Genomic DNA, 17076 nt, shown 5'->3' with positions numbered 1-17076 from the left:
GGCCATACTGTAAGTGTAGTCAGTGCATAAGTACCACTATGTGTGTGCCTGTGTGTGTATCTAATTGTGTGTGTGTGTGTGTGTGTGTGTGTGTGTGTGTGTGTGTGTGTGTGTGTGTGTGTGTGGGGATCACTTTGCCCTTCTTACCTGACAGGTAGGCCACTTTCTCTTTCAGGATAGGCAGCACCTCCATAGCCTTCATGTCTTCGTTCCTTCTGAAACCTGTGAAGCACACACACAAAAAAAGACAAACCGTTACACACACGCAATGTCATCAGCACAGCCGCGTTAGCATGCGGGTCGTCGTAGCAACGCCCCGGCGAGGGAAGCTGGGTAAGCCGTGGCAACAGAGTGCCTCCACGGTTCACATCCCATCAGTAGCGGGATCAATACTGAGGCCGACTGAGCAACGAGCGTCTCCATGGCAATTAAAATGAAGGGATGAGAGGAGAGGGAGTGGAAGAGGAGAGGGAGGAGGGGTGCTCTCTCTCTTCACTGCTCTCTCTCTCTTCTGAGGTAGTAAGGCACTCGGAAACGAGTCTGGTCCATATGTGGCCTGAATCTGGCTAAGATGAAGACAAATCAGCTACTCTCAGTTAGCTTTCTTTCCGTTTCTTTCTGTCTCTCTCTCCCTCTCTCTCTCTCTCTCTCTCTCTCTCCCTCTGCCCCCCCCTCTCTCCCCTGTTCAGGAACAAAGGAGGGCGTTTTCTAGATGTGGCACGTCTGATATACTATTCTCCAGAGAACGCCAATATGAGAGGCCACCATTTTTAAGGCCACTTCAACGTCAAGATAAAGCCTTACAAAACAGAGACAAAAAAAAAAGGATGGGGGGGGAGAGAGAGAGAGTGAGCGATGATGTCATCTGTCATCTTCCTAAGGTGTCGGCTCTCTGTGGTGTCACAGCGCCTCACACTGTGCTGCTGCGTTCTCTCACACACACACACACACACACACACACACACCTCTCCCTCGCTCGCTCTCTATCCATCCATCTTTTCTCTCCTTTCTTTTTCTCAGACACTCTCCCCTCTAACCTCCATCAACGTCAGAGAGGCGCACACACACACACACACACACACACACACACACACACACACACACACACACACACACACACACACACACACCACAAGAATGTCCTCATTATACAACTCAAACAAGTGTAACCTTTTCACTTCTAACCGACGACCGCAGTGAACTTCTAATGCCTGTAATGCTGCCATTTCCAAACACACACACCTCTACTCCTTCACCCATTTCCTTGATCACTCCTTCCCTCTCTCTCCCCCTCCCTCCCTCCCTCCGACCGTTATTGCTTCCCTCTCTCCATGCGTTCTACTGCCCCCATGAGGACCGAGGCGGCCTCTGCTCGGTGGTTCTGACGGGAAGCCCCAGCTTTGGAACCACCTCTGCCAGCGGCACCGGAGCCAAACCTCCACGGCCCGGCTGGGACGTCGTAGGTTCCCATGGGTGCCGCGGTCGTCCTCCTCCTCCACGCCTGCACCCAGGAGCTCTGCCATCACAACAAACCACCGTGCATACAAAAAGCCGCCTAAGTCCAACCATAACAACGGGCCGGGGCCACTTCCCCCTGGCCAGGCCTCCAGTATTCAACCAGACCTGGGCTCAACACACACAAGAGAGGGAAGGGGGAGGGGGGGGGAGAGACGTGCGGGTAGACAAAAACCAAAAGGACAAGCATGGTGGGCAAGTGGGTAAACAAAACCAAAAAAAAGAGTGCGGTAGAGACAGAGACTCTGTGTGTGTGTGTGTGTGTGTGTACAAAGACACACACACACACACACACACACACACACACACACACACACACACACACAATATCGTTTTAATGCCGTGCTTGTTCTCCAGGCTTGCTGGCTTGTTCTGTGGAACCGGCTGGAGAACGGTGAGAACAGCCACAGTGCTAATCAGCGAGTTCTGTCCCCTGGCGTCCCGGAACTGGGAAGCGAAGGAGTGTGAAATTCAGGAGACAATGTTCCCGTCAACGGCAGTTTCAAGACATTGAGTGGCTGAGGAGAAATAACTTTGTCCCTGGGAGAGAGAGAGAGAGAGATGAACTGAGAGAAAGAGAACATAGAAAGAGAAACAAGGAAAGAGAGAATGTGCTGCGACTCTCTGCTCTTTCTCTTCCTGGGAGGCACTTCTACTGGCCTAACAGTAGGGGGCAGTCACACAAAAACTGTGACTGTGTGTTTATTGTGCTCGAACTGGAGTGTGTGTGTGTGTGATTGCTGGTTTAGGGCCTTCGGGTGCATGTGATCTGGCATAATAGTTTTCATATGAGACTGCATCCTGTGTAGGCCACAGAGTGTCATGTATTGTCAATCTTAACACAATGCAGCCAATAGTGTTGTTTTTCAGAGAGACTGACTCACTGGGTCAAAACATGCAGACCACCACATCACCTACCTCAAAACATCCCCCCCCCCCCCCCCCCACACACACACACACACACACACAAACACACAGCATGAATCACACAGCAAAACACATGGCCTGTGACTCACGCAGTCCTGAATCACATACAACATACATGAGCAGGCACACATACAGACGCCCACATGAATCACTGCCACATCACACACACAGAGCCTGTAGGTCACAGAGGCTGCTCAAGGGAGGTGACTTATCTGAAGGATCATTACTCATCTGGGGGAAAGTTTGCCCCCTTGTTGGAATCAAAAACAACTCGATTCCTCTGAATGACTCAGCGACTCAAGCCCGAGGCCGGCCAGCAGGACCAGGATTCCCTTCATTATCCCCCTAATGCAGACATGCTTCCCTGTCTGCTTGCCAACACATCCGTCTTCATAGTTCATAGCCACTGCCTAGGCATAGAGCAACAGCTTTAATCCTAATCAGTTTATCTAGTCTAGTCGAGCTGCTTATGTATGTACACACACATGGCAGGCGGCTCGGCTCAGCTCCAAGTTAAAAGGGCAACTCGGTTTGATGCGGACATGTCGGCTGTGTGGCAACAAGTAGGCTAAGGGGGCCATCGACCCCAGAAGCACATTTGTGCTCTCGACTGTTGAGAGAATGGAGAAGAGGAAGTCCAAATAGGAGAAGGGATGGTAATGAATACCATAGAGAGGTGGATGGGGGGGACAGAGAAGAGGAAGAGGGGGAAAAGAAACAGTGAGGTTGGGGGGGGGATGTTGAATGTTATGTGTGTGTGTGTGTGTGTGTGTGTGTGTGTGTGTGTGTGTGTGTGTGGCACGACATACAGCAAGGCCACCCAGCTGTGTGAGTGTCCGTCACTGCCGGAGACAGCTGAGAGAGTGTGCAGACAGGCCAGCAACAGCTGCCCACTGACTGACACACACACACACACACCCACAAACATAGCGATACAAACATGGCACATAGGCAGTGTTATAACCATATGGTCAAGAGAGACACACATCCCCACCCCCACATAACCAGCAGTACAGTATACAGCTGATGCACAATGCTAAGGGGGTGGCCTACTGAGAGCCCTGAACACACACACACACACACACACACACACACACACACACCACATTCCCTTCTGCCCTCGCCTCATCCACCCACGCCACTCCATCTCCCCCTCTCTCCACATGAGGCTGGCCGGCAGTACATTTCCTTTGTGTGTGTGTGTGTGTGTTTCAAGGACAGAAGCAACAGCTTTGTGCCCGTCATGAGGTTTTTTTGTGTGTGTGTGTGTGTGTGTGTGTGTGTGTGTGTGTGCATAGATCAGAGAGCGTGATGGACAATCACACACTCCTACGCACAGACACATACACTGTCTCTAAGAGTGGAGGTCAAAGTGCTCAGTGACCCACTGAAAACATGCACGCACACACTCATTAGCTAATCACATCCCCCAACAGACACACACACACACACATCCCAACTTCAGACAAGAGTGCTAACAGGGATGGACAGGGGAGAACACGAGAAGACAGGAAATACCCCACCCCCAAAATCCTCCTCACCCTGCCAGTGACCCCAGGAGGGTCTGGGAGCAGCTGGTCATCTAGGTCTGCGCGTGGACAGGCTTAACCTCCGCCACACACACACACACACACACACACACACACACACACACACACACACTTCCCTTCGGCTGGTGAAAAGGCGTGTGCTACAAAAATCAAACGCCTGTAGGGTCTTTCAAATGGCGCAGTGCAACGCTAACACCACCTGTCGCTAGTCATGCGCTCTAGAAACGGAGACGGGGGGAAAATTGAGGTGAGGTGATTCAGGAAGAGGAGTGCTGCTTCTGCAGAAAAGTGATTTTGAGCTCAACATCCCCCCACCCCACTACAAAAATGCCTCTGCCAGCATCATCCCAGTGTAACAGTAACCAATGGGGGCACAGAGGTGTGCAGTGAGTAAAGCGCACTTAACGGACGTGCTAGCAACAGACGCTAGCACCCGTGGGGGTCTGTCTCCTCGCTAGCACGCCTGCCCGTGTTCAAGAGCTGCCCGTTTGGGTCCGGTGGAGAAGCGGTGTCCCGCGATGCGGGTTACGCCAGGGACCTGAACTGAGCCGATCGCCAGACTGCAAACCATTTTACCACGCTGGGCTTTATGGTGATCAGATAAGGCCTGTTTTTGTTTTGCTCCTTGTTAAAGGCATCGACTCACCCAGAATGCAACTGTTGTTTCTCTGCATAAGAGACGCGCTGTGCTGTGCTTTTGCGATGACATCCATTAGCTCCGTTTTGCAGCGGGTGCTGAAAAGGGCCTCTGATGCGATGCAGACTTATTACTGCTTATTTACAGCCAAGAAAATGGGCTTTCATTTTTCTGAGATGTTGAAAGGATCGGGGTGTACGTCAATGTGAGCTCTGTGTCTCTGTGTGTGTGTGTGTGTAACAAGAGAGGGAGGGGGGTAGAGCGAGGGAGAGAGACCGAATGAGAGGGATCATGAGGGGTGCATCTATGGCCACAGATCTGATGTCAGAAAAAGGCAAATGGAGGACCGTGCAGTGATTTTGAAGGCCAGCATGCAAAACAACACACACTCACAGACACACAGACACACAGAGACACACACACACACACACACACACACAGACACACACACACACACACAGAGACACACACACACACACACACAGAGACACACACACACACACACACACACACACACACACACACACAGACAGAGACACACACACACACACACACACACACACAGACACACACACAGACAGACAGAGACACACACACACACACACACACACAGACAGAGACACACACACACACACACACACACACACACACACACACACAGATCCAGCTTCCTCTTGCCCCCAAACAAAGCTCCCCACTAACACCAAATCCCTGTCTCACGAACCCACAAATCCTTCCAACAAGAACCTCTAAGCTCTGTGTGTGTGTGTGTGTGTGTGTGTGACAAGCTTTATTTCCTGCCACAGGGCTGGAGTGTTCCTGGGCTGCCTTCTTCATGTGTGCATTATTTCACTATGACTCCCCTGCCGCCCTGCTCCGGCTCCAGGGGCTAAATTTAGCGCCGGCCCCCATGGAGCCGCCCCGCACTCCTCCACTGATCTCTCCATTCTGGGAATGTGAATGAGTGAAAGGAAAAAGAAAAGGGTGGGGGGATGAGAGGGGTGGAGGGGGGGTGCAGGTCACACCCTCGCCCCCTCTGTGGCGTAAAGCCTTTCTATTTTTGCACCTCTCTCTCCCTCTCGATCTGTCTTTCTTTCTTTCTTTTCTCTCTATTCCTCTCATCCCTTCTCTCTATCCCTCCCTAACCATCTTTCCATTACCCGGTTTGTATATTGCTTGCTTGTCTGGGCTGCATTTAAATGCAGTCTTGTCCTACTTTTCCTGCTCTGCATCTCTCTCTCGAGCTCACTTACTCTCAGTATCTTTTCTTCCAGTATGTTAACTTCCCTTCTTTCTTTCTTTCCATCTCTCTCTCTCTCTCTCTCTCTCTCTCTCTCTCTCTCTCTCTCTGTTACTTCTCTCCTGCTCCTTGTCCCATTAGTCTGTGCGGTTTTAATCCTCTGCAGGACCACTCTGCATTTCATGATTAGTGCAGAGGAAACAGGCTAATTGTGATTTAAAATGAGGCTCCAACACACACACACACACACGCACACGCACACGCGCACGCGCACGCACACGCACACGCACACGCACTCCAACTCAACCTTCACACTGCTTTCCCAGGGACCCAGGTATACAATGTGCACGGGTATTCCAATACTAGTATCCCTATGTGGTTATTCGCACACAATCGTGGAAAGTTATGAGAAAATAAGGGATAATTTAGCAAATACTGACTTCAAATAATTATATTGTTAATGTGTGGTTGGTAAAGGTAGCTTGTCCAGATCGAGGGAAACCAGATAATTCTATGGGGAAACAGTAGGCTAGTCAAGTAACCTAGCATTAGCAGCTAGGTAGCAGTTTAGCCACATATTAATGGCTCCCCAGTAATGGTAATGGTGAAGAGTTGTGCTGTCAGGTGTAATACTTTTGAATGTGTGAATCAAATATCAAAAATGGTTAATATGCACACCCCTAGTACACACACACTAACAAACCCACACATACATAAGACTAAATTCCAAAGAAGCATCTCTCGGGCGGGAGTGTTCTCCCACAGTGAAGTCCTTGCAAGATCTGCCAAGTCAGGCTCCCACATTCCCACAATCCTCTCTGCCTAAGCATGACCTGAGAGCGCAGGCAGATTACACCATGGCCTCCTGTCAACACAAGCTGCTGACTGTTGCCATGACACCTGTGTTTTCTGTGGCCAGCCATATGAGAGAGAGAGAGCGAGAGAGAAAAATGGTGTAAACATTATTATCTCATCAAGACCTCTTTTTTTTCTTTTGTTAACTTTTAGACAGAAAAACATTGGAAGTGATTCTGTGTATCTCTTACGTTCTGTTCTTTCTCTGCCCCTGCCTGATAAGCAGTCCCCCTCAGCACACTGTGGCTGCTGCTCTGCTATCAGGAGTCAGAGCAGAGCAGAGCAGAGCAGAGGCACGGCACCCTCTCAGCCCCGCAGACAAGCCTTTCTGGAGCTGAGCCAAGTATAGCATGATATCACCTCAAACGTGTGTGTGTGTGTGTGTGTGTGTGTGTGTGTGTTGTGTGTGTGTGTGTGTGTGTGTGTGTGTGTGCGCAACTACACACACACTCTGACTGTCCACACAAGCACCAATGTGCTGTGAATAGTTTAATAGACTGGAAAACACACTCAAATGACTGGAAGACATCTGCTGCCACACTCTCTCTCTCACACACACACACACACACACACACACACACACACACACACACACCAATGATGCCACAGTATATCAATGAACTAGGAGCAGCTCAATACAATGGAAAACGCCCTCAAATGACTTCCCCCACACACATGCATGCACACACACAATTAGCCACCCTTGCATCAATGTGCTGTGACCATATGATGGGAAACCCACTCAAATGACCAACACACACACACACACACACACACTCACATTGACACACTATGACCTCATCTATATTGTGAAGCACAGCTCAATAATGTGAACACGCATGTACGATGATACATAATTGGATCTATACACATCCATATTCTGACCTGCTGTACAATATGACACACACACACACACTGTGGCCACAGCAGCATGACATCTCATCCCCCACAGCTGCTGCTCTCTGTGGACCATCAGCCTGGGGACCAGCACAGAGGGATGATCTCATATGATCCATCAGAGGGCAGTCAGAGAGAGACAGAGAGACACACACACACACACACACACACACACACACACACACACACACACACACACACACACACACACACACACACACACACACACACACACACACACACACACACACACACACACACACACACACACACACACACACACACAGGATAGAGACAGACAGAGAAAGAGAAAAAAAGACAGCTACAGAAAGAGAGATTTGTTGTTGTTAATACACTACTTCCTTGATGATGATGATGATTATTATTCTTATGTTATTGTTTCAACTTCTCTATTTCCCTTCTGATGTATTTAGTGTATACAGTGTTTACACCCAACCCAAATGCTGTGGCAATACTGCCAAACATTATGGTCATGCCAATAAAGCTCCTTTTGAATTTGAATATGAGCGAGAGAGAGAGAGAGAGAGACAGAGAGAGAAAATCTATGAAGAGAATGAGAGAGTGAGAGAACAAGGCAGACATGGAAACATGAGGGTGGCAAGTACGCAGGGCCAAATGAGAAGCTCTGAAACACGTCAGGAGACTCGGATGGACAGGCTTCTTGGAAGGAATATAAACAGGGCGAGAGGGTGAAGGGAGGAGAGAAAAAAACAGAAAGATCAACTGCAGCGCGCTGCAGACGATGATCTCATGCAACCGCAACCAGCGGCCTCTGGTGGGGCGGACGAGCGAGGACCTTCGTTCCACCTCCCCCCCCCACAGTCAAACCGGCTCCTCTCCTCTTCCTCTCCTCCACCCACAGTCAAACCCCCCCGCTCCTCTCCTCTTCCTCTCCTCCACCTCCCCCCACGGTCAACCCCCCCCCCGCTTCTCTCCTCCACTGCTCCCCACAGATCATCCTCCACCTGACAAATGGCCTTCATATCTTCCCATCTCCTCCTTCCCAACCCTCCCACACCGCCGGCGGTGATGTGCATCACACCCGTACCCGCATAAGAATGAGGGGATGAAGGATGGAAGAGGATGATGGGGAAGGAATGACATCATCACGTCATAACAGCAGGGAGATATGGCCGGAGGTAGAGCAAAAACCCTTCGTGGGCTGTTTGTTCGTGAGTCAATACAACAGGAGATTAAGCACGCAAGACGGACATTCTTGGATTTGTACTAGCATTAAGGAGATGGGGTGGGGGGTTGCGATAAGGTTTAGGCTAAGTTGCTGCTCACATAAACTACTGTGTCAGTAGCCTCTCTGTATAATCCGGTTACAGGAACAATATCTAGAGTGTCAGGGAACCCACTAGGTTAAGTTGATGGTGCTCATGTTCTGAGTACTGGTACTGTGGTACTGTTCACTATAGTTTTCAAGCAGCACTTTCAGGCGCATAGACAACAAATTGGGTGCTCAGTCAGTTCTGTTTTTAAGGACTTTAACATCATGCATCACTATGACATTTACAATTAAACATAGCAATGCACCAATTGGAAAGATTAAGAATGACTGACACAAAAATGTACAGGCAACAGGATCTTATAAATTATTGGGGCCTACTTTATCTGTCAATTCATCAAATTTTTATGCTCATGTTTTATTTTTCGTTTCATAAATCTTTCTAAACAAGTATGCCACCTGAAAGTCTGGGGTTGTCAATAGCACTAAATGGTCTACTGGAAAAATGTATGCATAGAACCATCAAAAATAATTTATCGGCTATTTGCCAAAAATGACATAACATGACATAACATCTTCCTGTTATGTCATGTTATGTCATGTTAGGCAAATAGATGAAGGCCAAAATGCCCAATGTATTGACCTGAGGATGTATGTCTCATCGTTGTACTCGGAGAAAACGGGTGTAAATGCCATTACCCCGATTCCCCCCTACTGCTGTTTATCTCATCCCTCAGCCAGGCAGGGTTCAACGTGTACACCTCTCCTTCACTCACGGCACTCCCCATTCTCATCTTCTTCCTGCTCTTGGCACTTTCTTCTTGTTCTTTTTTCTTTTCTGGCTCATTCGGTGGTTTGAGGAAATTAGTTACACCAGAAATTCTATGGTTATTACTTTGCATCTTAGAAGGCTTCACACTTGTTATTTTTTGAATTTGAGAAAAGCCCTTGAATTTGAGAGAAGTTAACCACTTGAGGTAGCCGATTGAAGCGTGATGCGGAACTCGAATTGAAATATAGCCGTGTTCGAGAGATTTGAGAGTTTTCTTATGATGTATTCACACACAGACATTTTTCCTCAGATATGCAAGTGAAATGGATACGCTATAGAGCCCTGCCATTAATCCCACCCCCCAGGATAGCAATAAATGACAAAAAGGAAAACAAATTCACAGGAGTTAATTTTATGTCATACCATGTCAGGACCAGGGAATATGGAATCTTTTCCCGATAAAGGAAGTCCTCGAGGTGGTTTTAAGGTAAAATCCTTGAGCGTTCCCATGCGCACACTTTGGCACCAGCCACCCAAACACCCCGAGGGAGCATTCCTGAGGAGATGACTATCTGCTACCTGCGAGCATGTGTGCCTGTTGTGTAACTACACTCAGGGAATATACACACTTGAGCACACTCACATACACATCCACACACGTCAACACACGCACTCAAACACAACACAAGCACGTGCACGCACATGATCACACCCCTACCACTATAGCCAGGCAGTAATGGCTTGGAGAAACAGAAGGCGGACTAGCACGCTTCCTGAGGGGCACCTGTGCCGTTTGCTTGCAGGCATATAGTTACCTGACAGCTGAATCAGCGAGGTGCCCGTCTGTACGTACTGCCACCTGTGGGCGTCCATGGGCGACGTCACAGCACACACACCCATCCCACTTCGGGAGTCGGGGACACAGTGGAGGTACATCCTTCTGGTGTCCAGAGATTCACAGGATGATCCACAGAAACATGCATATGCCACAAGCAAAAGCTAAGAAAGGAAATGTATTCCGTCTTCCGCACTGAAGGAAAGACCACCGATTTCGGAATAGATTTACGTTCCCCAGGTCTCCATTATGACCCAGTGAAAAGCTTACATTAAACGCTCCTTCAGATGAGGATCCATAGCTGTGTTTAAAGATAAAGAACCACAGTAATCTCCCCAGTCTTTCTTCCTGGTCCTTCAAAACCCTGCTCCTTACACTCCGATAGTGAAGCTCCCTTCAGAACAAGAACAGGGCGAGGCAAGCAGGCAGTAAGCTCTGGCCAACAGTTGTCTTGCCTGGATTTAGGGGAGGGTATGGAGGCAGGGTTAGAGAATTGGCTTTGTACCTAATCCTCGGTCCTAATACTACAGACCAAGGGCATGTGTGCCTGACCACTGAAAAGGACCAAGGTAACAGGTGACTGCAGCCTGGTTGGTTGACTGGGAGCAAGGGATTTACCAAAGCACCGGAGGAAAGCAGACAAGGTGGTCAGCCTGGACTTAAACCATCAACTTTCATAGCGAGCTCATGACCCTTTCACAGTCCCCATGTGGAGCAGTGGGTGGGTCACGTATCCGTCCATGTCGAGTGGGTTAGAATGGTAGGAAGGAGGTGGAGGGGGGGGAACCCTTCCAACCCCCCCCCCCTCAGGGGGACACAGCTGACATGGGTTGGGGGGGGTAGTGAGGACAGATTCTGAAATTCTGCTTGTGTGGCGAAACCAGAGGGTACGCACAGAGCAGGATTAGGGTGAAGCTGCATAGAAAGTGTGGCGATTAGCCTGGTCGCCCCTGCCTCAATAGAGTCCCCTCCCGCTGGAGTGGTCACTTAAGGTCCATCAGCTAGGTGCTGGTGCTGCTAGCCCTAATACAGTGATGGAGCTACTGTGTGGCACAATGATGACATACTAGAATTAGATCACATTTACTTCATCCCAAAGAACTGCAGTTCAATGGACTCATATTAAGTGCTTTTGTTAAAATATGACAAAAAGGTGACATTGTACCATTCGAAAAATGGGTTGCGGGGATATTTAAAGTAAAATGTGTAGGCTGTCAAGTACTCATCAAGACGGGGAAATAACTAAAGTTACAAAAGTATGCTCCTATAGTCCGACTGGATGAGCAAATCCAGTCCAAAAGTTGATCAAATTAAGGTCTAATGGAGTTCAGATGCAGAATTAAAAATACATACCTTACAGGCACTTTGGATGAAAGCATCAGCTTAATTAATGAATGTAAAAGAGGAGTGTGCACTGGCATTCGTACATAGCCAGTAAGGTGTGTTTCCCAAAAGGGTTATTGTGCAACAGTTATCATAAAACAATGGAGACATTTTAAAAAGCACTCTTAGTTATGATCGCCATAAATCAATGGTTTCGAGAAGTACATCAACGATCGGTTGGGCCATGTCAAAGTCAACAAATAATGCCACCGTTTGGTCTAGAACATTAGCACCACAAGGACACCAGTGTTTTGCCTTGAGCGCCAGCATCTTCTCAACGTCTGTGCCCTCAGCTTCCTGAACCCCTACAGTCATGCACCACCAGTGGAGCTTCAGGAGCTCAGGAGCAGTGAGTCATTTCAAAACAAGAAACAAGCATGTGAAAATCACAGAGCTCCACAAATGATGAGAGCAACACTTCAACCCTGTACACGGAGGACCAGCGACTGGTTATTTGCTTTTCGAGTGGTGCTCAAAAGCACGTAGCCTTATGTCGAGAACAATTCATGTAATTTCTACATACCCCAGCTTTTCACCGCAACCAAAAAGAGGTATGGGAAAATATCCAAGCAGACAAAGAGAGAGTAAATAAAAAAAAAAACGAGAACTCTAAATCCAGAAGGAGATCCTCGAGAGATCCTTTTGCAGCAGCCACAGTTCTGTGACAGTGGATATGTAAAGGCATTACCTCTGGCTGGAGAGTGCCGCTCGTCACCCTGGGGCTGAAGCCGCACTTGAAAAAGGCGAAGGAGGCCAGTCGGCCCCGCCATGCTCCTGCACTTCCCGTTTCTATGACAACAGCCACGGCGCGGCCAAAAGCGACATCAACAGGCAAACCACCCAGTCCAGGTGGCATCAGAGTGAGACAGCGAGAGCGAAGCGAGGACAAAAGCAACACAGTCCTCTCTCTCCCTCGCTTTCTCCCGGGCTGCAAGAGGGGTGCGTGTGGAGGGGTTGGGGGTTCTGGCTTGGTTTGTTGTTTTCGTTTGGCAAAGTTTTAAAAGCCCGGGGCTTCATTAGCAGGAAGTTCTTGCGACGGAGAGGTGACGAGTCTGGTCTCCATGTCCCAGAGAGAGAGAGAGAGAAGGTGACAGCGTGAGACACAAGACCGAGTGGCAGGGGAATGACATAACGGGTGAAAAGGGAACAACGGCTGGCTGACTGGCGTTAGCGTGGCAGGGCCGGAATGCGGGCATGACATTGGGGGCTGTTGGGGGTGGGGGGGGCAGTTGGTGCGCATGATGCCCACTCATGCCACACAAACAGCTTGGACAGGGGGCGGGGGGTGGAGTTGATGGTTCTGCCCACCCACCCACCCCTCCCTCCCTCATGGCAGCCTGCTCTGCTGGATCATGGCATTCACACAAGCGTGTGTGTGTGTGTGTGTGTGTGTGTGTGTGTGTGTGTGTGTGTGTGTGTGTGGCATTTATATAGCAAGTGAATGTGAGGCGTTTATAGAGCATTTACACTGACATCAACAGTTGCAAATGTCTGTGTGTGTGCCTAAGAGCAGGAGAGAGAGAGAGAACGAAAGAAAGAAAGAAAGAAAGAAAGAAAGAAAGAAAGTGCATGTCCCTTCTGATTGAACTCCTTGCCATACCACATAATAAATCCCTTCCATTCTGTAGTGTTGAGTTTCAGGTCAGTTTCGGAACAAGGACAGAGCCCTGGCCACAGCCACAATAATATTATCCAAATCCTCTGCCAAGACGCAGTGAGAAAAATAAGAAGGAGACGAAGAAAGAGAATAAATCGAGAGACAGAGAGAAGGAAAGAGAGAAAGAAGACTGAGTGCTGAGCATCCATGGGTGACTAGGCCAGACACAATGGCTTCCAGAGATTTAGCGTTTCTGTGACTCAATTAGCTGCTGCTATTGGATGCCATAAATCCAAAGTGCCCTGCATCTGAGGAACAAATTAATAGCCTTTCTTCCCAATCAACGGAAAATAAGAGGCTTTGATCTAGGAGAGCAGTTCAAGTGCAGTTAATGAGACTCATCTTGCCTTTGAAACACATCTGGCTGCAAACAGGCTTCCATAAGTATGTGTGTGTGTACGGGTGGAAGATATGGTCTTAAAATTAAGATCACAGTATTTTCAATTGTATTGACGGTATCGTATTATATCATTGTGTTTATCATCTAAAGTTCATACACTTATGAACATACTTTGAAATGTTCTATCCAGTAGCGAAAGTTCAAAATGATGCATTTCAAAAGTATTAAAAAAGAAACATTTAAGAGTAAGATCAACAAGAAATATTAAAAGGTATGAAAACATTATTTCATTATCATTTTATTTCCATTATAAAAACATGTAACGTGGCTTGAAGAGTTTCTCGAATTGAACAGTTACAATAAAACAACTAAAAGGGCTATCGGAGAGCTCAGACCTCTGCCAAGGCCAAATGTTGCATCTCCCAATGTTGCGAAAGAAAATTCGGAGCCGGCCTGGGAATCGGATCCGCACAAAAATGTAATGGATTCTCCCTTTAACCCATACTGTACCTCTCCACCAAGTGAAACTTGAGCCAGTGCTGACACAGACTCCTTGGTGAAGGTAATAATCATGATGAGGCCTCTAATTACTAGCAGAATTAACATCGACTGAAATAACAAATAACAGGAAACTAATAATCAAAACAGCTATTAGCCCTCAAAACATGTTATCCAGGAACTCCAACCTGTTGACATTTTCCGGCTTGAGTGATGGCCTGGTGCAGGTCATGACCTTTACTTATGAATATGTAATTTACCAGCGATTACCAAGACATTTAGTCTTCTGTGTAAGGTGTGTGTCACCTACTGGTGTTTGCTAGGCACTCAGAACCTGAACCTGGTTGGTGTGGAGTCCAGTGAATGGGAGTTCATGTGTGGTTTTGAGGTCTGTTCCCAACATAGTCAGTTCTCACGTAGAGAGGTGTGTGTGTGTGTGTGTGTGTGTGTGTGTGTGTGTGTGTGTGTGTGTGTGTGTGTGTGTGTGTGTGTGACAGAGAGAGAGAGTAAAAGAGGAAGAAAGAGCAAAAGAGAGCGAGAGAGAGAAAAGAGTCAAATGTTAGTGTGTGTAGCGGGCGTGCATGCGTTTTGAGCATGGTCTCTCGTGTGTGTGTGTGTGTGTGTGTTTTGAGCATGGTCTCATGTGCGTGTCCCTGTTGGAGTCACACAGGGCTGTTTATCAGTCAACTCAGAAGGGGCACGAGGACAGACATCAAAACACACTCTCCTGTCTCTCGAGCTCTCTGAAGAGCAAAGACCTCAGGTCAACAGAGCACCAGTCACCACCAGCACCACACCAATTATCAATGCAAAACACACACACACACACTAGTCATGCTCCATCGCTCACAAGCAACTACTCACCCTCTCTCTGTCAAACAGAGACACCACTCAAACCATCTCAACCGCTCTTGTTCGCACGCACACACACACTCATACCCACACACACACACACACAAAACAGATGGGTAGGCAGAGGCTAAGGGTCCATTTCGATGCGTCACTTTGTGCTTAACAAGGTCTGACTGAAAAGTCACTTACACAGGCCAAACACAACCTGAGCAACCTCCCAACAAGTGTGTCCAGTGAGACACAAGCTGATTACTCATGCACGCACACACACAAATACACACACACAAACAGAGACACACACACACACACACACACACAGACAGACACACACACACACACACACACACAGCCCCACTCCACTCAAGTTGTTTATTATGGATTAGCATGTGTGAGCGTGTGTGGCTGCTAAGCGATGTGAACAGTTGTCAGAAAAGGGACAGATGGAAGGGGAGGAGTGGTGAGAGGAGAGGACAGGAGTTCTCTTCATACCATCCTACATACCATATACATACCATCCTACACAGGACACACACAACAAATACACTGTTAGTGAGTAACAGATTTTTGAGGTGAAAAGACCAAATGTTCTAATTAAGGGCATGAAAACAATTGACAAATGGCAGATTGACACCTAGGACACGCTTACACAAAGACACACACACACCATAATCTACAGCAGATTTCTGTGTACCACAATCATCAGTGTTTCCCTGTCAGGTGACATGCACTGAATCACACTTCCCTCCTGTCACAGCAGGACCCCAGGAAGAATAGTCTCCACTACGGTGTAGACTAATGGGGATCCTTAATAAACATAAACATAAACATAAACAGCATGAGAGTGTTTCCCAAGGCAAGCATGAACTGGGCATCACACCTTCAGAAAGGGAAACAACAAAGTCCCAAACACACACTCAAGCCTCGAGTCAGAAGCACTGTATAGCACCAAACATTCCCCAGATGTGCATGCTTACACACTTTCTCTCACTCTCTCACACACACACACACACACACACACACCTGCATCGCATTAAGACATCCATAGCTTCGCCATAACTCACGGCCCGCATTGCCTGAATGTTGCCATGGAAACTGGGCCCCGTCCGCCGCATTCCCAGAATATTTCAGGAAGGGCATTGCATACAAATTCCCCGGCAGAGCCCCCACCCCACCCCGACACACATCCTTTGGTGAACCTAAGCACTTGAACACCGCCTCTTCAATACAAGGAGGACCACCCCAGGCAGCGCTTCGTCTGACTGCTTTTTAAAAACAACTCCGATCTGATCTCCGACTGTGACTTAACCTTAGACCTGTCAGCGTAAGGACAGAGCCTTCGTAACCAGAGAACACGAAGGAACGGCTGTGATCGACTCAAAATCAGTCTGCGGTCAGGATGACGGTTCAGACAGACCAATTGGCCGTGAAGCAGAGCTGATCTTAGAACAGTTCGTGACCGGCAGTTCAGGACAGAGACATCGCTGGTGAGAATTCACGCGTTCACCGCCTACCAAGAACAGGAAGACGGATGAGGCAGGGAAAGGGGGTAGGGGGTGGAGAGGTGAGTAGAGAAGGAAATGAGAAATGCCACCAGAGGGAGTGTGGACAAGAGAGTGAGAGAGAGGTGATTTAAGAGCGTTTGGGGGGGGGGGGGGGGCAAAAGGAGGTACAGAGGGGAGACAGAGGTACAGAGAGAAGAAATGAGAGAGAGAGAGAGAGAGAGAGACATAGATAGAGACAAAGAGAGAGAGAGAGAGATGTCTAGACCGATGTGGGTCAAGACAGGTTGGTGGCCATTAAAGGCCTGTGACTAATGCTGCTGCCACAGCGACGCCCCAATCCACTGACAGTGACGGAGCACCCATC

At 48.4% G+C, this 17076-nt stretch overlaps 1 protein-coding gene across 3 annotated transcripts in view; it reads right to left on the bottom strand.

The window, feature by feature from the left end:
* trioa (trio Rho guanine nucleotide exchange factor a) overlaps nt 1–17076 on the bottom strand; it is a 105431-nt gene that overhangs the window by 60103 nt on the left and 28252 nt on the right. Inside the window, exons 1-2 of one of the 3 annotated variants that reach the window (XM_031586750.2) lie at nt 12552–12998; nt 148–222 (exon numbers count right to left, since the gene is read on the bottom strand). In XM_031586750.2, the coding sequence (XP_031442610.1) occupies nt 148–222; nt 12552–12633 (157 nt within the window). In that variant the 5' untranslated portion in view covers nt 12634–12998. The other 2 variants (XM_031586751.2, XM_031586749.2) reach the window with 2 other exon arrangements.

This window comes from Clupea harengus, chromosome 19 (assembly GCF_900700415.2).
Source record: "Clupea harengus chromosome 19, Ch_v2.0.2, whole genome shotgun sequence".
In the NCBI taxonomy this organism is placed as follows: domain Eukaryota; kingdom Metazoa; phylum Chordata; class Actinopteri; order Clupeiformes; family Clupeidae; genus Clupea; species Clupea harengus.
This window is presented reverse-complemented; position numbering and strand designations above follow the sequence as displayed.